The sequence below is a fragment of the Uloborus diversus genome, chromosome 3, assembly GCF_026930045.1.
Source record: "Uloborus diversus isolate 005 chromosome 3, Udiv.v.3.1, whole genome shotgun sequence".
NCBI lineage: Eukaryota > Metazoa > Arthropoda > Arachnida > Araneae > Uloboridae > Uloborus > Uloborus diversus.
This window is the reverse complement of record NC_072733.1, coordinates 177,996,913-178,019,873: the sequence shown is the minus strand read 5'-3', so window position 1 is coordinate 178,019,873 and position 22,961 is coordinate 177,996,913. Positions and strand designations below refer to the sequence as shown.

The 22,961-nt window shown below is 33.4% G+C and overlaps 1 protein-coding gene across 1 annotated transcript in view; it reads right to left on the bottom strand.

The window, feature by feature from the left end:
• The window catches only part of LOC129218396 (clarin-3-like), a 48,599-nt gene that overhangs the window by 5,506 nt on the left and 20,132 nt on the right, over nucleotides 1–22,961 (bottom strand). Inside the window, exon 2 of the mRNA XM_054852647.1 lies at nucleotides 7,908–8,096. Within this exon, the coding sequence (XP_054708622.1) occupies nucleotides 7,908–8,096 (189 nt within the window). The remainder of the gene's footprint in view (nucleotides 1–7,907; nucleotides 8,097–22,961) is intronic.

Genomic DNA, 22,961 nt, shown 5'->3' with positions numbered 1-22,961 from the left:
TCGTATATTGACGTAAAATTTCTGTTTTCTTAGTTAAAAATGATAGTTAGACAGTAATATTAATGTCTTGTAACAATTTGAAGTTTGTCAAGATTTAAGCTCTAGTTCAAATTTTTAAAACCTTATACTTGCCGTAAATGTTATACATGATATCTCACACTGATGCAGGTAGAGTGAGCATATATATAAGTTTTGTTGCTTTAGGCAGAGTATTCCTTAGAGAACACCAAAATTTTAATTGATAGAGAAACAGTGGTTCTGAGAGGTGGGAATGGCTCCACTGACTACATTACAGTTATTATTTTAAGTTATGTAAAACAATAAAAATGGAAGTAGGTGGATGTGAACTTACTGAACAAACTATTTAAAAACCGTTAATTAAACTGCGTTATAGAGAAAGAAGTAGGCGTACACATTTTGGTCACTATCCATGTTAGATAGTTTTAAAAAAATTATTTGCAGGCCATGAAAAGAAAAAAAAAACATCTTGTTTGTACTTACAACTGCATAATAGACAAATCTTTTGTTTACAGAATCTTGTTGCATATTTTGTTCTTTTTTTTTGTTGATTGCATTTAAAATATCTCCTGGTGGTTATATGTTGCTTAGCATTTTCATTTGCTTTGAAGCAAGGTTCACAAACTCAACGATTACAGCTATTCTTTGAAGAGACTTCATTTAGGGCATTTTTTACAGGCTTTTTTTTCATTCAGAACAAACTCATAACAATATGAAAATTGGTTATGTTGAAAACAGCCTTTTTATGATTAAAAATATAAACTTTAACCTCTTTGGATCTTTTTTTTAAATTCCAAAAACCAGCCTATATGAATTCTTGAGCAATAATTTACGTCTGTGCCAAATTTGGAAGAAATTCAACTAAAGCTGTGAATTTGTATAAGGAACATACACACACACACAAACATACATCCATTTATATATATATATAGATACATGTAAGGAAAGCCTTGACCACATCCCTCCTCTTTGAAAGATAAATTCCGATTGTGCTATTGTGCATTACTATGATTATTTTGCAATTTATTTGCTTTATTAGTACTTTTGGCCCTGTTCTTTGACAGCCTGGAGCGACTTCAATCAAACCGAATTAGTTATCGGTTACAGTTTAACCGAATTACTTAAAGATTCGACGTAAATCAAGGAATAGTATAAAGAAAATTTATACAGTCGACTAGCGATAACTCAAACTTCCATAACTCGAAATTTTCGATATCTCGAAAAAAAAAAGTATTTTCCTGCACCTTTATTGTGTTTTTAATGAAATTTTATCTCTTTAACTCGAATTACATTCTCTTTCTTTTCGGTAACTCGAATTTTTTTCCCATTCACTTAAAAAATTTTCAATCCCTTAAAACTTGAATTTTCAAACAGCTATCCCTTTTCTCCCCCATTTACACGCTCTAGAGAAGAAAAACGTGTCCTCGGGCTCTTTTGTTAGTGATTTTCACAGTCGTGTTCACCACAGGTATGTGGGAGGGGAGACATGTTTCGGCTGCTGTTTTCTGTGGGCAATGGTCGAGTTTCTAGAAAAAGTGTTCTCTGAACTTGAATGACCAGTTCCTCGGAACACAAACCCTTTCTCGTTCTAGTCATCCATCGTCTTCTTACTTTACTTATTAGTGCTGTGAAAAAGCTCAGGTTTATTTGTCATCGAAATATTAGGACTCGACCGATGCATCGGCGCCGATGGTTCAACAACTTAGCCATCGGCATCGGCGGCCGATGCTAACTTGCAGGAAACATCGGCCCATCGGCCTTAAAATACATCGAAAAGCCGATGAAATTGGCCGATGTTTTTTTAAAAAAAGGACCTTTGCAGTTTTACTTTTTAATACATAGAAAAGGGAGTTATTGTTTTCTTAATAAAATTTTTTACTTGAATTTCAGTATGAATTTATTTTAGTCACCCCTGAAGGAATTTTTAATTTTTCATTCAGGTACAAACAAGTTAATTATTGCGTTGTTTCTTGCAGCTGGATGTACGTATATATCTCTCATAGTCATAACTCAAAAATGTTAAGCTGTACAAGGTTAAATTTTCGCATGTGGGGTGTGCGTACGTTCCAGTTGTGCACTTTCCTTTTTGTTTTCGATCGGGTGTTCTGAAAAGCCAGTTTACTCATTTTTTGTGGCTATTAATTACATATTTCAATGCAAAACTAATATAGCGTCTTAGACTGACGATTATTTGGTGATATATTGCCGAATTGGAGACCATGGAAACAAATATGAGATGGCGAAACCGTTTTTTGGGTCATTTTTCTAGATTCCCATTGAATCGACGGTAATTTTTAATTTTTTGATATTTGTAATATGAATCACAGTAATGCAGTCTTTTCTGTATCGCTTCGGCGGAATTACAAGTTTGGGGCCCGTTGAAATACATTTTGGGGCCCTATTTCTCTATCACGGAAGCTGTAAAACCTATAGCATAAGGATTTTTGTAACTCCTACGGTGCCCCTATGATTATGAGGCCTCTCGCGCAATTGCAACATTTGCTATATTTTAAATTCGCCACTGCACGTCAAAACAAATTCAGGTGCAAGTTTTAAAAGGTTTTTTCTGCTCCATGTTTATAATTATTTTGAACTGTTATTTTTTACGACTATTTTTTGAATTTCCGAGAACACTTGTGTGGCCCTCCTCCCACTCCCTCAATTTCTGAAATTAAACTCTAGTTGTACTTCCGAGTTGTTTAAAACTAACACCATTCATAAAATTAAAGATTTGTTTTTCAAACCTAATTTATTGTTTAGAAAGAATTTAGAGCATTAATGTAAGTAATGTAAGAAATTGATTAAAGACGTTTTGAATGGTGATATAATTCGGAAATCAAAGGGACTTTTGAATTTTTTCTTTGGAAGTGCTGAATTAGATTCAGAAACTCTTCCGAGGCGTTGGTGGTAGCGATTCTGTACTAAAAACATGAGGTGGAAGTTGGGGCCGAAGTGTGAGTTACTCCACAATCAGAGGGCGACCCCCCCCTCCCAAACCATCCCTCGTCGTTTCAAGCATTTCTTAAATATTTAGCGATTATTTATTTTGGTCAAGAAATGTCATTTTGCGTATTTCTCATACTTGTTTCACCTATATTTCGTAATGCGCCATCTTTTTTGCATCATTAATAGCAATAGATTTTTTTTTTCTGTTGTAAGTAACTATTTGTATGTATTTTTATAAAATCAATGAATGAGTTATTTTAGTTTTTTGTAGAAAAGTTTCAAGGACTTTCTATTATGCAATTTTTTAAATTTCAGAAAATTATTGTTAAATTGAAAAATTTAATTTGAACTTCTTTGTAAAGCTTGATAAAAGATTAAACAACCAAATTGTTCAATATTATGTGTGTAAACAACAGATCAAGTAGTATATTTATTCAGTTATTAACTTGGTGTAAATATTGAGTTTGTTTATTGTAGCTGCGTTTTAAGAACCTCGCTCTTTTCATGGCTATTTCTTTTTTCAGCAAAATTTATGAAAAATGCAAACTTTTCTATTCATAAATTTTAAATAAGTACGAAAATATTCCTATTATGATTTAATATTGTAATTTATCTGTTGTCTTTTTTGTTTAATTTGATGACTAAAAAATGTCTATGTGCAATCTTTCCACTTAAATTGCGTTATTTGTTGAGGTTTCATAGTTTTATTCTTTTTTTTTTTTTTTGAATGATTAAACAACATAATTAATACACAATGGATTTAGGTACACAAATAATAGTTTTTAAACTATTTTTAGTGTACCTAAATCCATACATTTTTTCAATATTACTGAAATATTAGTTATATGTTCAATTAAAAAAAATCAACAGTCTCTTTGTTTATCTTCCTTTTTTTCTTTCTTTCTTTCTTTCTTTTTTTTTGGCTGTTGTTCTTTCTATTTCATCATACAGCAGTCAAAAAAGGAGAAGAATAACTACACCCTATACAAATTGTAAGTAGTACGATCCAAAAGTTCGGGGACAAGTTGTATAAAACCTTACCCAGAATAGTTCACATTACCGAAGCACATCCACCTTCAAAAGGTCACCTTGACGGACTATGTAATTCTGCCAGTGTTCTTATAACTTTTGGAATCACTCCTAGAAGCCACTTTTCGCTACCTTCTATGATGCAGCTTTATCTTCTCCTGACGGAAGAAAGCGGCGTCCATGCAAATGTGTTGTTTTTTTTGTTTTTTTTTTTGCTGGGAACAGGTAAAAGTCCCACGGAACTAAGTTCGACGAAACGTTAGGTTATTTGTTTGGCATATCAGAGTATTGACCAATCGAACATTGCATCTGCAACATGAAAGTCGCCTTCTTCCCCACGATGAAGTTAAAGCAGCAGCGCAAGAGGCTTTACAGGAGGTTGCGAAAAATGTCTTCCAGGAGTGCTTCTAAAAGCTATATGAACGTTTGCAGAGGTGCATAGTCGTCCAAGGTTATTTTGTAGATAAATGTGCTTCGGTAATGTGAACTATTCAGGGTAAGGTTTTATACAACTTGTCTTCGAACTTTTAGATCATACTACGTACATATGCGTTTTCAAGTTACTACTTCATAACGTTTTTAAGTGACGCGAGTTTACGCGCATGAAGACATCACAAGAGAATTTGCGATAATTAACTGAGGAGGCGTTCAAAATGGATATTTTGGTCATCTATATGTTCTTAGGTACATATGCATGTACAGATGTGCCGAAAAAATTTGTGAAGTTTAAATTGGGTGATCGTAAAATAGAAATTTAGGTCGAGAAATCCGATTTTTTTTTGTGATTACGCTTCCTTATTCGTAGAAAGGAAGTAAAGTGAAATAAATCAATGATCCTTTAAATCCCTGATAATCTTATCAATTTATTTCTGTTTGATTTTTTTTTTTTTGGCATCGGCCAACGGCATCGGCCATCGGCAATCGGCCATTTGGAGAAAACAATCGGCCGTCTTTGAACAATCGGCATCGGCCCATCGGCCAAAAAATGCCATCGGTCGAGCCCTATGAAATATGGCTACAAAACGAAAATGCACTACACTTTCTATTGCAGAGAAAAAAAAGGTGATTGATGCGGTTGAAAAAGGGTGAAAGAAAAAGATAGATATTGCGAAGGAATTTGGCATTCCGAACAGCACACTCTCAACCATTCTCAAAAATAAAGAGACTATTCTGAAAAACTTTGATGACAATCAAGGGGATCGGAAAAAAATGAAGATAGCGGAATACCCGGAAGTAGAAAAGTGCTTGATAAAATGGATTGCCCAGTGCCGTACCCAGAACATTCCACTCGGTGGAAACATATTGAGAGAAAAAGCGGAGAATTTTGGGAAGCAACTCGGCTTTACAGATTTCAAAGCAAGCAGTGGTTGGTTTGAAAATTTCAAGAAAAGAAACAATATCACTTTTTACAAAATTTGTGGAGAAAGTGGAAGTGTAAGTCAAGAAGTCTGCGAAGAATGGAAGGGATCACTGTCTTCAATTCTAAAAGAGTATGACGACAAAGATGTATTCAATGCCGATGAAACAGGTCTATTTTTTAAATGTCTTCCTGACAAAACAATGGCTGTGAAAGGGGAAGCTTGCCAGGGTGGAAAGAGAAGCAAGGAACGAGTAACTTTGTTACTGTGCACCAACATGGATGGATCAGAAAAAATAAAGCCAGTAATGATAGGAAAATCAAAAAAGCCAAGATGTTTCGCTGGAGTTAAATCATTTCCTGTGGATTATGAAGCTAACACAAAATCATGGATGACAGCCAAATTGTTTGAAAAATGGCTGAAAAATTTAGACCGTAAAATGTCTAGTCAAAACCGCAAGATTGTCCTATTTGTTGAGAACTGTACAGCCCATCCAAGCTCAATTACAACAAAATTAAAATCTGTAAAACTGGAGTTCCTCCCTCCCAATACCACTTCAAAACTACAGCCGTTAGATCAGGGAATCATCCCAAATTTCAAACTAAAATATCGTCATCAAGTCGTAAAAAAATGCATTGCTGAAATTGATGAAGCAAGCAACCCTTCTGTAAATGTGTTGCAAGCAATGAGAATGGTTGATAAAGCCTGGAATTGCGTTGAACAAAAGACAATAGCAAACTGCTTTAGAAAGGCAGGTTTCCATAAAGCATCTGCTGAGGAAATCCATCTAGAAGAGGAAGAAAAAGAAAAGGAAATCGAGGAAGTAGTTGATGAGGAATGGAGTTTAGTGTCAAAAGCTCTGCAGCTAGATCCTGTAACAACATTTCGAGACTTTGTCAACATAGATGATGATGTTCAAGTGTGTGGAAATTTATCGGACAAAGACATAGTTGACGAATTTCGGCCACTCTCAGAAGAGGAAGATGATGAGAGTGAAGAACTTATCTATCCAAAAAAGATAACCTTTAATGAAGCAAAAAGTGCCATGCATGTGATGAGGTTGTTTATTGAATCGAGACCTGATATGGACTTAAAGACATTCAATGCTATTTCCCATTTGGAAAATATAATTGACGTGGAGAGAAAAAAGAGTACCCGTCAAACTCTTCTGGACAGATATTTTAAATAAAGTAAGGTATGTTCTTATTTTGTGTTCGCTTTTGTTAATGAGGCATATAAGAATACTTATACCTTAAATAAAATGATTTTTTGTAAGATTTTTGATAACTCGAATTTTCGGTAACTCGAATTTTTTATGTCGTCCCTTCAATTTCGAGTTAGCAAGAGTCGACTGTATATTGCAAATTGGTTTCATAAGGATCATAGAACATTAAATTAAATTTGTGTTGCAAGGATGAAATAGATGTGGTTTTAATAAAAGTAGTCTAATGCTGAAACAGTCAAAGATTGTACATGCAACATTATTACCTTACTCATGTTTGTATTTTCTCTGCTATTAACAGGAAAAACACTGATCAAAAATTACACACAACCCTTACTGTTGTGGATTTTATAATTAAACAATATTTAAAAATTATAATTTAACGGTAGCATTCAAATTAAGTAGCATCATGAGTAGCATCAATGGACCCCTGGGGCTTTGTAGGTCGCAGTTTAAGAAACAATATACAGCCTCATTTCTTGTATCTACGACGTTTTAGCCAAATATGCTTTAACGCTCATCGCTAAACGGCATTGACGGCCATCGTACAGGATACGTTTTGTGTTGATTGCGTTTAAAATAGCTCCTGGTGGTTATATGTTGAAAACCGTTTTCATTTGCTTTGAACCAAGGTTCACAAGTTTAATGATTAAAGTTAATCTTTGAAGAAACTTCATCTAGGGCAGTTTTTTACGGGCTTTTCATTTAGATTAAATTCATAACTATATACAAAAATTCGTTTGTGCAGAAAAGAGCAATTTTATGACTCAAAATATGAAATTAGACCTCTTTGGGTCTTTTTAAAATTCCAAAAACCCGCCTATATGAATTCCTGAGCAACAATTTATCTTTGTGCCAAATTTGGAAGAAATCCGACGAAATTTGTGGATTTTTGTAAAAGGAACATACACACACACACCCACAAACATACATCCATTTTTACATATATAGATATCAGGTGTTTGAACATCATGATTTTTAAAATTTAAATCAGACTTTTCCTTGTTTAAATAGAATATTTTTTCAAAAAGACTTCAGAAAGTTCTGTTGTTAGTTTATGTTTTTCAGTGTCGATTTTTCAAAATAATGACTTTTCCCCCCAATGGTGGTCAAGTGCGATCAACTTCAAGTCACTTCCAATGACCTGATCTGATGCATTTTGTAAATCTGTTTTTTGGTATTATTAGGAATTTATTTTACATATTTTTCCCTTTTGGCAGATAAAAACCAAGAGTTTTTATGTTTTAAAGTAAAATTAGCATAAGAACTTTTTCTGGGAAACAAAATGCATAGAATACACTACCAAAAGAATGGAAAATAATATAAAATATTACCTCCTATACCATTCCACAGGTATAGACCAGCAATTCCAGTAATCACTTCAACTGGAGTAACAACTGTGTTAATGACAGCAAACACAGCACTTATTAAGGCAAACAACATGGCTAAAGCAAGTCCCATAATAGTTAACAGCCATAAACTGAACAAAAAAAGCTGAGGATTTTTCACCATTTCTTGTTGAACTGAAATTTTCAAAAAAGAAACAATGTTTTAATGAATAAAATATACTTATTTACGGAAAAGTACAAGCATGCATATATATAACACATTATTATTTATTATAAAACTAATTGTACGCTTTGACCTTATAAATGGTTATGAGAAATAGCTTTCCACCAAATTTATGAAACTTAAGAGCTCAAGATAAGCTGTTTTACAGCAGCTGCTTAATAAGTAGAAGCATGGGCCGCTACCAGGGCCGGATTTAGACTTAACGGGGCCCTAAACTATTTTCCAGGTGTGGGGCCCCTTTTGTAGTTTGAACAACGTTTCTCTCAGTCATTGCAAGAGGCATTTTTATATTTTTTTCCCTTTACTATGTTTGTCTGATACATACAGCAATACTTTTACTTTGTTGATCGTGTTTTAATGTGTTTTCCCTGATGTCCTGTTTGGATTGATTTTAAGAGGGGAATGGTATCAAGAGAGTGACCCAAGACTCCCCTTTAAGTGGAGTATAGAATATTCGCAATTGTCAGGGGTCCGGGGGGGGGGGGGGGGGGGGGGGTTTGAAAAATAGATATAAAATTCTGCATTTTGAAGCTGTATAAGATGTAGTTGGAACTACAAAAATAACAGGACAGAAATAGGCAAACAAAACTTTTTTAAAGTTACAGACTCAATTGAAAATCAAGATAACACACAGTAAAAGTTGTTTTTGATTCGATAAATCAATGACAGCGGTTGACAGAGAGAAGTGTGGGAGGGAAAAAGACAACGCATTGTTACTTGCTCACATTGGCTTTCGGTACAATTAGTCTTTAATCAGCCCTCCAACACAACAATGAATTAAATATAAAATGCTCAATAGTGAAAAATGCTTTAAAACAAATGGTGTACAGTGTTAGAAAATAGGTAAGAAGAGAGTATCATACTGCCCATTTGAGCAATTCATAATGCATACATATGATAAGAAATAAAATTGGAGCCCACTTTGCTTCAGATTTTCAAAGACGCATCTAATTATTTTCAAGGACTCTAGAACAATTAAAATTATTTAACGCACTTTATTTGTATTTTATAGTCACTGATATTTTAGTAATTGATTGTAAATTTGTGCAGTCCAGTTCTAACTTTGTAAGAAAAGCTATTTTAAACTTATAAGAAAAAATAAACTTTAGATTTCTCATGACAACTACTTTTCTTTAGTTGCAAGTGGGGCAGAAAACTAAAAGAAGTAGAGGTAGGGCAATTCCATGATAAGGAGAACCAGATGATCAAATTTCAAAATTAAAATTTCTAAACAAATGAGGTGTCATTTTAAAGGTAAAGAGTTGTGCATTTGGAAATGCCTGTCTAAAATTTGATCACTTCAGTTATAGATAAGTTACAGGAGGTTAAACTAAGGTCAACATCTTGAGTATTTTTAAATCATATTTGGTGATTCTCGAAAAAATTCTGTTTTTTCCAAAAAATACATACTAATATTATGAATTGAGATGAATAATCACTTGAAGATACAATGTGTTGCTGGTGATGTTGAAAAAATGTGTCAAAATATAATTCATTTTGATTTGTAAAAGAATTCCTCTGGGGTACATTTAGTGTTTTACTTCCGACACCAAAATGGGCAGTTAATTATGCTGAGCCAATAATTTTAAAGCTACATACATGTATTTTTGGGTACAAAGTAAGAATTTTAATCTCTTTGATGTAACCTATTTTCATTTTGTAACAAGTGAATATTTTTTATTAAAATCTAGGTGTCGGAAGTAAAATTTTTTTACGTCCGACACTGTTACATTCCTTTAAACAACATATGTTTTTAACTGTGTTTCTCCTTTTTGTTGCCTTTAATTTCAAAGTTAAAGTGAAACATGCATAAAAAACAACTTAGTGAATTTATTGTATATACATTTAGGGTTGATAGGGGTAAGTAGGACCCCTTTTGAGAAAAGGTGAGTTGAATGAACGTAATGCAGTTCATTAAGATCAATTTTGGCAAATTTGACAGAACTATAAGAGGAAAAAGAAATTGGAAACACTAAATGACTGCGTCTATGTAAAGTTAGCTAAGGAAGAACCATTATCAACATTCAACCCAGATAAATCTTGATGTTTTTTTTTTCAGGTAAGTTTCACAAATAACTAATCACCAGCTTTTGTAGCTGAACTATCAATTCCTACTAAGTCATCATAGTTGTCTTGTATTTCACTAATACAAATATTTCATCAGAGAGTTGCTTTTGATTTTCAAATCCTCCATTTCCCTTCCTCCCCCTCACTGTTATGGGGGGAACCACTTACCCCATAGTGTGGGGACCTCTTATAGCGAAATTTTACGGGGTAAGTGGGGTCCCTCCTCTAAAACAGTATTCAATAATATTTTACTCAACAATTCTGATTGCAGTATGCACTTTAAGTTAAACTACATGAATGTTTAATCATCATAAAAACATAAATGCTAATTGAGAAATACTTCTTTGAAAAATGCTGCTTAAACTCGCCAAAAAATATTTTTCAGATTTTTTTTTATTAAGTTCTCTAACTTAGAAAAAAAAAAAATCCACGTAATACAAAGATATGTAAAACTAACCAATGTGATGAACCATGACATGATCAATGTAAAAAAGTATAAAAACCCTATGGGTATTTCAGTTTTTGGGGGTGACCCACTTATTCCAGAGTCCCACTTCCCCCAATCAACCCTACTTTTGAATTTACTTGGTAAATTTTGCTTCAGTATATGTAACCTATAATTTATATATTTATAACTGTAATCATTGTGAAGTATTTACATTTAAGAGCAATAGTTTACATCCAATGTGAACAATTTACGCCCGACACCAAGCTAAAAATATTTTTAAAATAATTTTATTCTTAATAATATCATTTGAAAAACTGTGAAATATGCTTCAATCATAAGTATACTTTAGAATTATGCTGTTTTTAAAATTAAAATGTAAGCCAATTCACAGACTTTTAATAATTTTTAAGCGAACCATCAATTTTACTATTTGTGTGTTTATGTCTGACACCAACTCTTTAAATTTTTTTAATTTATACTTTAGGGATCTATTAATCTTTTTTAAACTAACATGATTTTCTATTCAGTGGGATGTAGTAAGTATCTTGTAAATAAATTTGATCATTTTGGAACAGTTTATATTTTGTAAATAGAATTCAAACTGAGAAATTTTTCTTTATTTTTTACGTCAGACACCATGGAATTGCCCGGTAGTGTATTTTTTTCCCCATGCTAAACAGATTGATAATATGCAGAAGAATTAAGCTAAAAGCAAGCAATACAAAAGAATTTCCAAAATAAAGCATTCGGAATTATATAAATAGCAAGATATGAAACATGTAACAAAATTTGTAATATGCTTCAGAAATGTGAGAACCATGGTTTTTACATTTATGGTGCAGGATGTAGCAAGGAGCTGAATTTGACATATATTGGGATTCCTTCTCCCTACCCCCTCCCATTTGCGGTTTTTGTAGCCACACTTTTTCAAATTTTCAAGGTTTTCAAGCACTAGAAAATGAAATTTATTTTTTCAAGTACTTTTCCTTTTTCTGGAACAAATTATGCTGATTTCTGGGAGTCAGGGGGCCCTAAGCTATAGCTTGCTTAGCTTTAGGGCTCGACCGATGGCATTTTTTGGCCGATGGGCCGATGCCGATTGTTGGCCGATTGTTCAAAGATGGCCGATGGCCGATGGAAAAAAAAAAAAATCTAACGGAAATAAAGTGATAAAATTGCCAGGGATTTAAAGGATCATTTATTCATTTCACTTTACTTCCTTTCTATGAATAAGGACTTCTAACAAAAAAAGAAAAAAAATCAAATTTCGACCTAATTTCTATTTTACGATCACCCAATTTAAACTTCACAAGTTTTTTCGGCACATCTGTACACGCATATGTTCCAAAGAATATATAGATGACCAAAATATTCATTTTGAACACCTCCTCAGTTAATTATCGCAAGTTCTCTTGTGATGTATTTATACGCGTAAACTTGCGTCACTCAGAAATGTTATGAAATAGTAAATTTAAAACTCATACGTACCTAGTATGATCGAAAAGTTCGAGGACTAACAGTTTAAAACCTTACCCTGAGTAGTTCACATTACCGAAGCACATCTATCTACAAAATAATCACCTTGAACGACTATGCACTTCTGCCAACGTTCGTATAGCTTTTAGAAGCACTCCTGGAAGACATTTTTCGCAACCTCCTGTAAAGCCTCTTGCGCTGCTGCTTTAACTTCATCGTGGGGAAGAAAGCGACTTTCATGTTCAGGATGCACGGTTTGATTGATCAATGCTCTGATACGACAAACAAATAACATAATGTTTCGTCGGACTTAGCTCCGTGTGACTCTTACATGTTCCCAGCAAAAAAACATTTGCATGGACGCCGCTTTCTTCCGTCAGGAGAAGATAAAGCTGCATCATAGTAAGTTGCGAAAAAGGCTTCCAGGAGTGTTTCCAAAAGTTATATGAACACTGGCAGAAGTACATGGTCCCTCAAGGTGACCCTTTGAAGGTGGATGTGCTTCGGTAATGTGAACTATTCTGGGTAAAGTTTTAGGCAGCTTCTCCCCGAAATTTTGGATCGTACTAAGTACAATCTATATAGGATGTAGTTATGCTTCTTTTTTGACTGTTGTATGATGATAGAGAAAGAACAAGAGCCAAAACAAAAAGAAAAGAAAAAAAGGAAGAAAAACAAAGACACTGTTTAATAACCAACTGATTTTTTTTAAATTGAAAATACAACTAAGATTTCAGCAATATTGTAATAATGTATGGATTATGTACACTATACATAGTTAAAAAACTTTAAATTATGTTGTTTAATCATTCGAAAGAAATTAAGAATAAAAATATGAAACCGTCAACAAATTACGCAATTAAAGAGGAAAGATTGCACGTAGATATTTTTAGTCATGAAATTAAACAAAAAAGGTAACAGACAAATTACAATATTAAATCGTAATAGGAATATGTTTATATTTTTTTAAAAATTATGAATTAAAAAATTTGCATTTTTCATAAAAGCTATAACAGTGACATAAATTTTTCTGAAAAAAAAAATAGTCATGAAACGAGTGAGGTTCTTAAAACGCAGCTAAAATAAACAAGCTCGATATCAGGGTTGCCAGACGTCCCGGATTTCAAGGGACAGTCCCGTATTTTGAAAAATTGTCCCGCGTCCCGGTGAACTTCCATACGGGACGGCTAAAGTCCCGTATTCTAGCTAATAACAATATTGTACAAAACGAGACATTATTTTAAGGGGAAAAAATTGTTAAATAAAGAGCAATAAGAAAATCAAAGAGCAAAAAGTTCCGAGACGGCTGACTCGATAGTAAACTGTTTGACTCTTACTAAAGCATTGACTGAGTCAGACTTGGATTTACAGTTTCATCATTTTCAACAGACAGTACCAACACTAATTTTGAAACAAAGAGGTCAATATATACCCTACTTAGAGAGGAAAAGAAAAATTTACTAAAGTCAGGGTGTTTAGCTCATATAGTTTTCACTGCATTTCGCCAATGCTGTTGCTGCTTTAGAAATTAATGTCAAAACTATCGTTTTAAAAATGTATTCACATTCATTTTTCTAGATCTACAACTAAGCGAAACCCTAAAGGAGTTTTTTTAGTTTGCTAACCTAGAGTTTAAAGAACTACTAAAATATATCCCGACACGATGACTAAGTTTAGCTCCAGCTTTAGATCGACTCATTTAATCTTTGGCATCTCTCATGAATTATTTTATAAGCGAGGGAGAATCCATCCCTCAGCCCCTCAGAAAATTATTGCTTTCAAGTGAACAAAGTGCAGCTGAAACATGTGAAACCATTAAGGTTGCATTAGTTTTCCATTTTCTTAGTAATGTGTCCCCTGTTTTTGAAGTTGCCCGTAAAAAACTTCAAAATGAATCTACAACTGCAGCTGATAACTTTATGATATTATAACACATTGGGTAAAACAGCTAGAGAGCAGGTTTGAAGATAAGTTTTATATGAATCGTTCGTCACTAAAACCTTAAAACATCTAGACGGTTGAAAAATACAATGACTGAGGGACACCAGAAATTTTTTGAAACAGCTCTGAATTACATGAGAAAAAGTGGTTTGATTTCACAGATAAAAATCCCCTTTTTGTTTTAAGAAAAATAGTTTTAATGGATAAAGTAGTTTTCTGATTTGTCAGCTAGTGTAGAACAGTTACATTGAAAATCAAGTATCAGTAGATGATCTATACGATGAGATTTCAACAATGAAGGAAGTGATTAATAGCTTAAGTACAAAAAAAAAAAAAAAAAGAATGAAGGCGATAAGTGGCATATGATGCGTTAAAATTATTTTACTCATTCAGATTTCTCCATTGGCTGGTATGGCATTAAAAAAGAAGTTTTGCTGTACGATTAATTGCATTACTATTTCAGATAAAGTAGTCACATTTAACAAAAAAAATTTTCGATTGCACCGTTTAACTTATAGCGAACGCAAGTAAAAAACTAATAAGCACCTGTTCCTATCAACGTCGATACGTTTACTGAATTTCGTTCTATTGCTTGCTTTTTCTTTGAGTTAGAGTTCTTTCAAAAATGTGCTCACCCATAAACATACTAAGAGAAATCTATGGAAAGCTATTATAACATGGTTGTTTATCACTCCTTAAAAATACATAACCAGTGATTGCCCTCAACCTCAAAAATATCCCACCCCATTTGACTCCTCGAATCCTGTCCCGTATTTACTGTTCTTAAATCTGGCAACCCTGCTCGATATTTACTCCAAGTTAATAATAACTGAATATATATACTACTTGATCTGATGTTTGCACACATAATATCGAACAATATGATTGTTTAAAACCTTTTGTGAAGTACTACAAACAAGTTCAAATTAAATTTTTCAATTTAACAATAATTTGCTGAAATTTAAATAATTGCTTAATAGAAAATCCTTGAAACTTTTCTATAACATATTATTAAAAATATGATGAAAACGAAAGTAACTCGTTCATTGATTTTATAAAAATACATGAAAATAGTTACTTACAATAGAAAAAATCGATCGCTATAAATGATGCAAAAAAGATGGCGCATTACGAAATAAAGATGAAACAAGAATGAGAAATACTTAAAATGACATTTCTTGAGCAAAATAAATAATCGCTAAATATTTAAGAAATGCTAGAAACGACGAGGGAGGGGTGGAGGGGGGGGGGTCACCTGCTGATTTTGGAGTAACTCACAACATTAAACTTCGTTCCCAACTTCGGCCTCATTTGTTTAGTACAGAACCGCTACCACCAACGCCTCGGAAGAGTTTCTGAGTCGACTTCAGCACTTCCGAAGAAAAAATTCAAAAGTTTCTTTGATTTCCGAAATATGTCACCATTCAAAACGTTTTTAATCAATTTCTTACATTAATGCTCTAAATTCTTCCTAAACAATAGATTACGTTTGAAAAAAAAAATCTCTAATTTTATGAATGGTGTTAGTTTTAAACAACTCGGAAATGCAACTAGAGTTTAATATAAGAAATACAGGTAGGGGGAGGGGGGACACGCAAGTGTTCTAAAAATTACCGTCGATTCAATGGGAATCTAACAAAATGACACAAAAACCGGCTTCGTCATCTCATATTTGTTTCCATAGTCTCCAATTGGGCAATATACATTCTAACAAAAAAAAAAAAAAAAACTCGACGCATCAAGAAACAATCATCCGATTGATTTCAAATTTTGTATGCATGATTGTTTTGACCAGATGTGCAAATGATTAAAATTTAGTGTCCAATGAATGGATAGTTTGATCTCCAGCTCATCGAAACTATGCATCCAGCAGATGTATATAAGAGCAATTCTTCAATAGTTATTAAAACTTTCGGTTTGATTGCAATTCAGATTACCTTTCAACAACTTAAAAATGCCTCGTCGAATGGTTCGTGCTCATTACGAGCAACTGTCATAGTTTAAACGAGGTCATATCATTGGATTGAAAGAGGCCGGTTGATCAAATCGGAGAATCGCTCGTCATTTGAGTCGAAGCGATGCGGCGATTCGAAGTGCTGGCAAGGATGGGTGGAAAATGGCAGAATTCAGCGTCAGGATGTTAGCAGTCGTCCTAGGGTCACAACAGATCATGATGACAGAGGGATTGTCCGATCATCTGTCACAGCGCTTTCTTCATCTCTATGAACCATCAGACGTTCAACCCAAACACCAGTGTCCATCATGACCATTTACAGACGGTTGGGACAACGAAATTTACGCTCGCGCAGACCGTTACGCCACACAGTGGAGTATTTGACTGAAAATCCTGGCCAAAAGTCCAAAATTAAAAATTTACCCGATTTTTATGAAAATTTATTCCATGATAGTTGACTAACTGGTGCATCGATCGGCACCTGTTTTGGAAACTTGAGTCACATACAATTGCTCATAGCCTCGTTGAAAGATTTTCGCTTTTTTGTTACGTTTCAGCTTAATTATTACGTTTCAATGTAGATTTTTTTGTGGCTTTCTAAATGAATGGAATTGAACCAAACCAATTTTACGGTATAAAGAAATGTCAGGGCTTAGTGCTAATTATAAATCAAAGTAAATATTTTTATTTTCTTTTTGTGAAAAAAAATAAAGAAAACTTGGTACATGAGGTTTTTAAAGGCTTTTCGCCTTAATTTATAAGTAGAGAAAGCTTTTTAAATGGGTGTCGGGCTCGGTCGGGCTGTTTTGAAAGTTGCATCGTATTTGGCAACGTCTCTAGTGCTAACTTCAGCAAAAAAATCTTCCGGCTATAACTGCCCTTTTTTTTAATGATTTTTTTTAAAAAAGTGTATAATCCGATCTTTTTGTGACAAGTCATGATTTTAAACTGAATTTACCAACAAAGATTTAATAAATTTGTAAAAAAGTTATCATAAGTACTACTGAATGAAAAGATCAACATATTTGAGCGCACAAACAACAATAAAATTTCAGACACGATTTTCATGGTTACGAGAAACCGCTTCATCAATGTGTAAAGATGTAAGTTATGGAATGAGAATCCTCCAATTAATTTCGAAACGCTTACCTTTATGCATCGCTAAAGAGATTCATTGCACCCCTAAAACATGTGTTTGCGTTCAGTTATGTTAATTTTCTCATGTACGTTAATGAGTTAATAAATTAAATTATTTTGTGATCTCGCTAAGAAAATTTGCTCTTCCTTAAAATTGAGATTTTAAATGAAATAAATAAATATTTATATTTTTTCAGATCATTGCTGCAAATAATGTGCCAGGGGAGGGGGTCTTTTCCCCCTTATACGTAGCAAAAGGGGGAAAATACCCCCCCCCCCACTTGCTAGCGTTAGGAGACAATTGTAATTGTCTCCTAACGTTCCTACGCTAGCGAGCTATCCATATTTAAGACATTTTACCTACTCATTGTGAAATTAAAGTTATATAAAATTTAAGTTCCAAGTTTGTTCGTACAATTTTTAGCGGACACATCACGCGATGTCAAACTAAGAATCGACCCAAGGTACGAGTACAATATATACAATTCAAAAACAAAGAGCTTTTGAATATCCATTTTCGAGTGTTTTTACAGTTATAATATCCTAGTTCATTTATTTATTTTTTTTTTAATAGAAAAAAGGTTCTTTGTAACCCCGAAACCCTTGTCTTTAATTCTTTTTGTGCATGATTAACTCAGGGTTTTAATGATTGAAACCAAACGAAAAGAATAAAATTGATTATTTTTTTGGTTTCAAATTAGTGTTTTGTACAGAATACTAGGATTTTTTAACCGCTTTTTGCTTTTTCCCCCCTCGAACAGTGCATTTAATTACATATCTTCAAAGGAAAACAGCCATTCGCATCGAACATGTTTACTTATCACTTGTCTAAGCATTTTGGCAAAGAGCCAACAGTGGCATCCATTTCGGATCGAGTGAAAATTATTGAAAATTTTTATTTCAACTCATTGAAAAAAAATTCATTATAAATTAGTGAAAGAACATAACTTCACCGTTTTCGCTGTAAATGAAGGTAAGGTGTTTATATTATTTCCTTAAAAAGTTTCAGAGCCATAACATTATTAGAATATTGGATGCAAGAATTTTAGTTTACATTGATTGAATAATTGAAAAAAGTCGAAAAAGTGACCTCCCTTTGTAAATTCTTAAAAATTCGGTTAATTACGTTAGAACATCAAACAAACCATAATCTTGAAAAAAATTATTTTTCCTCTCTAGTGATGCATTGGGTTTTTTTCTACGTTTACTAGGATCGTTTTTACGGTCGTAAACATGCAAAAGTCTAAACCGTGGATAAAATATTAAATATTTCATTTTCTAATTCAAATTTTAAAAATCGAGTTTCAAATTGTAACATCAGACATTTCAGACAACTTGTATACTAAGTTTTGTGTCTATAAGTGGGATAGCTTCGCCGTACAGCGCACAAACGCACACAAGAAGGTCGCCTTCAGAAGAGTGAAAATTTCAAACTAGTTTTGGCCAGGATTTTCAGTCAAATACTCCACTGTGCGCCACCTGTCCCTGACCCCTACACACGGCCGAGCCAGATTACAGTGGTGCATGGCTCGATTAGATGGGAATGGTGCCGACTGGGGATGTATAGTCTTTAGCAACGAATCCCGCTTCCAACTATGTCATGACGATCATCGAAGACGTGTTTGGAGACACCCAGGGCAGAGGAGTGATACTGGTATTACTTTTGCACGTCACACAGGCCCTCAACAAGGCATTATGGTCTGGGGTGATATTTCCTTTGATAACTGAACCCCTTTGGTCGTAATTAGAGGTACACTTACAGCACAGTGGTACGTCGCCGACATCCTAAGACCTGTTTTGATGCCGTTCCTTTTGCAGTACCCTCGGCTGGTTTTCAATATTGCCCGATAACCTTACGGCACATGCTGCCATGAACTGTCTGCAAGCTTGTCAAACTCTTCCGTGGCCTGCCAGATTGTCAGATCTCTCTCCCATCGAGCATGTCTGGGCTATGATGGGATGGAATATTGATAACCTCGTCCGGCAATTGGAGCGAATTTAGCCGGAAATACCGCAGGACAACCCCCGGGAGCTTTATCGATGTTTCCCACGTCGTGCTTCAGCTTGTATCTAGGCTAGAGGCAGGTCAATACCTTATTGAACTTGTTACTGTAACTCTGACATAAATTATTCAATTGTTATAAGAATTTAATCATTCAATATTCAGTGCATTGTCTTCCTATCCACCAATTTTTGTCTCAATCGGATCACTCCTTTTTGGTGCGTCGATTTTTTTTTGTTATAGAGTGTATCGCCAAATGATCGTCAGTCTGAGACGCTATATTAGTTTTGTATTGAAAATAAGTAATAAATAGTCACAAAAAAATGAGTAAATAGGCTTTTTAGAACACCCGATTGAAAACAAAAAGGGAAGTGCACAACTGGAACGTACGCACACCCCACATGCAAAATTTTAACCTTTTACAGCTTACCATTTTTGAGTTATATTACTTATGAGAGATACATACGTACATCCAGCTGTAAAAACAACACAATAATTAACTTGTTTGGTACCTGAATGCAGTATTAAAAACTCTTTCAGGGGTGACTAAAATAGAAATTCATACTGAAGTTTAAGTAAACAATTTTATATGAAAACAATAACTCCGTTTACTTTGCATTAAAAAGTAAAACAGCATAAGGTCTTTTTTTTTTCGAAAACATCGACCAATTCCATCGGCTTTTCGATGTTTTTAAGGCCGATGGGCCGATGTTTCCTGCAAGTTAGCATCGGCCGCCGATGCCGATGGCTGAATTGTTGAACCATCGGCGCCGATGCATCGGTCGAGTCCTACTTAGCTTGTACATAATTCCTAGTCTGGCTGCTACAACTGTAAGCACCGTATCCTAATATGTGAATAATTTAAAAACACAACCAGTAATAAAGAAAACTGGAATGCAATTTAAATAAATATTTTAAACTTTGTTTTTTAATTTTTAAATAATAGGTATACAGTTTGACTTCCATTACATCCAGCTTCCACATAGCAAAACTTTCTATAAATCAATCTCCCTGAAATATTCCCTGTCCATTACATAGAAAATTGTTTCTATACATTGAAAAAGTCTCTGTATATCCAATTTTTTTCAAGAGACTTTACCATTTTTTCTCATTTCAATAAAGGTTGCTATGAAACTCATAAGGATGCTGGGGTTAATGGGTTTGCAGATAGGTTGCGAAAATGTTATTTCTGGTAAATTTAGTGTTTCTGCAAGCAGAGTGTGATATAAGAATTCGGAGAGCTGTAATGAAGGTATTGAAACTTCGAAAAAACTTTCACGCAAAAACACGAAACTGCAATGAAGTACGTTTTTTAGGAACTATGTATTCAGGGGTCTGTCCAGGTTTTTTCATAGGGTCCGTTTTTTGTGAAAAATCAAATAATTTTGTGAAAAATGAATTAATTTTGTGAAAAATCAAAAAATTTCGCAAAAAAAAAAAAAAAAAAAAAAAAAAAAAATTTTGTTAAAACGAAATTTTAGAATTTAGAGATGGCACAAACTGCATCAATTAAACTTAAGTTGAGTGTTTTCTTCTTCTATGACGAGAAAATCATTCTGGATTTTTTTTTCTGATATTTGGCGTGTGGGGGGGGGGGGGCATCGCTCTTTCAAGTATCAATATTTATCTACCATTCTGCATTATGTTAAATTATACTAGATATATTTCTGTACAGTATTTAAAATAATAACAAAAATATAAATAAATAAAACAAAATTCAGAATAGGGTTCAGCATTCAACTTTTTGACCCAAGACACTCTTAAAAAGCATGAAATTTCGTTTCTAACTTATAAATTCCGTGATTTTAACAAAAATAAAAAGAAATTTCAATTGTTTACCTCTTAACAAAGCGTAATAATCATCAAAAATTCGAAAAATCGGATTCCCATAGCGGATGCAAAGAGATCGCAATTCTCAAAGTGAAGGCATCAAAAGTATAAAAACGGCTTGTAAAAAAAATATTTTTGATAAAAAATTTTTAAAATTGCATTTTAGAGTGCTATGATAACATATCATTAATATCTGTGAACACAGTTGACCCCAAAAAATAAATAAATAAATAATAATAAAATAAACCATCTATTCAGCATTTTAATTTTTAAATCATAACAGAATTTATGGAATTTTGCTTTAAAAACTTGAAATGAGAGTTCTAACAGAAATAAAGAGACTTTTCATTTATTTGAATCCTAATAAAGCGAAGTTAGCTTGAAAAAAGAACAAAATATGATTCTCATATCGGATGTTAAAAGATTGCATTTTTCAAAATGTAGACATCTAAAGAAAAAAAAAACGGTAATTAAAAGAGTTTACTTAAAGTTAATCATCCTTGTTAGCATCGAAAAATCAAAACCCATATAATTTTCTCCCAAAATAACAATTAAACATAGCACCGCACCGTAAAAACTCAAATATTGACAAGCCGACAAAATGATGAGAATATTTTCTAATCTCATTATAAAGGTTCAACGCCAGACGCTAAGTGGTGATAGTTTTGAAGTTGGTAACCCTATCTGAAGCGATCATATTTTTTCCTCACCCTTACTATCCCTTTGCAGTTCTAAGTTCATTTCGCAGATATATATTATTATTGTTTATTAAATCATGAGCGGAGAAAAGTGCTTACCAATGCCTTTTCAGAAAAGTTTACAACAACACCGCTGCTAATTAGCTGTGATAAAACAAACAACCATTATATTTATTTGGCAGTAGCAATTATTTATCGCTTGAAGGAGCATCGGAGCATCGCAAGAGTGCCGATTTTTTTTTTTTTTTTTTCAAAATTAGCCGATTTTGTATAAGCTGATCCCTCTAATTTGACTTAAAAAAAGGTTCCAAAACTTATCGGTTTATACAGAGAAATATGCGTGTATGCGTTATTTTGCTTTCAGATTTGCGCTTTCAATAAACAATTTGTGACAGATCCGATCTTGTTTATCAGAATTTCGTGAAGGGTCCGTTTTCTTTGATCGGGATTTTGTGAAAGGTCCGTTTTGTTTGATCGGGATTTTGTGAAAGGTCCGTTTTGGTTGATCGGATTTTTGTGAAGGGTCCGTTAACGGACCCAAATATCCTCTGGCCAGACCCCTGGTATTGCTTAGTAGATGTTTCCCATTAATTCATTTTTAATTATGACTTTCATTTAATCTAATTCTAATAAATAAAATCAAATGTATATTTACACTGAAACATTTCAAAATACCATTCATCTAAAAATAGTCCTTATTAAAAGATTTATACTGCATAATATTTGCTAATTTTGAATACCTTGGCGAATACCTACTAATTGCTAGTCTTACACTGCATTCAGGGACGCCCCAAACTTAACTTTTTGGGAGGGTGGAAATTTCATTTTAGCGAATGAATTTTACCAAATTATAAAATACAAGTACTGGTACATATTTTCACTAAATTACATCCATTGTTGAAAATGTAGATTGATCTAGATGGATAGAACCAAAGAACAATGTGAAATGAAATGCAACATTTTAAAAATTAAATTTCAATTCCAAAAGGCTTTCGTAGATACTGAACTATGTACTTTTAAAATTATATCATTTTAAATGAGCAGATCTTCATTTTCTGCAAGACTCAAGAGATAAAAAAGAGAATACTTCATTTATGGTTTTACTTATTTCTTCCACATCAACATGACCATATGATAAACTGAAAAAAAATTTTTTTTAGTACTAATCCATAATAAATTGCTATGAATATATTGTAGCACTGACTTTGGAATTAAAATGGTCGTCTAATAAATATTTAATGCCAAGAACGATAGTGTGCCAAA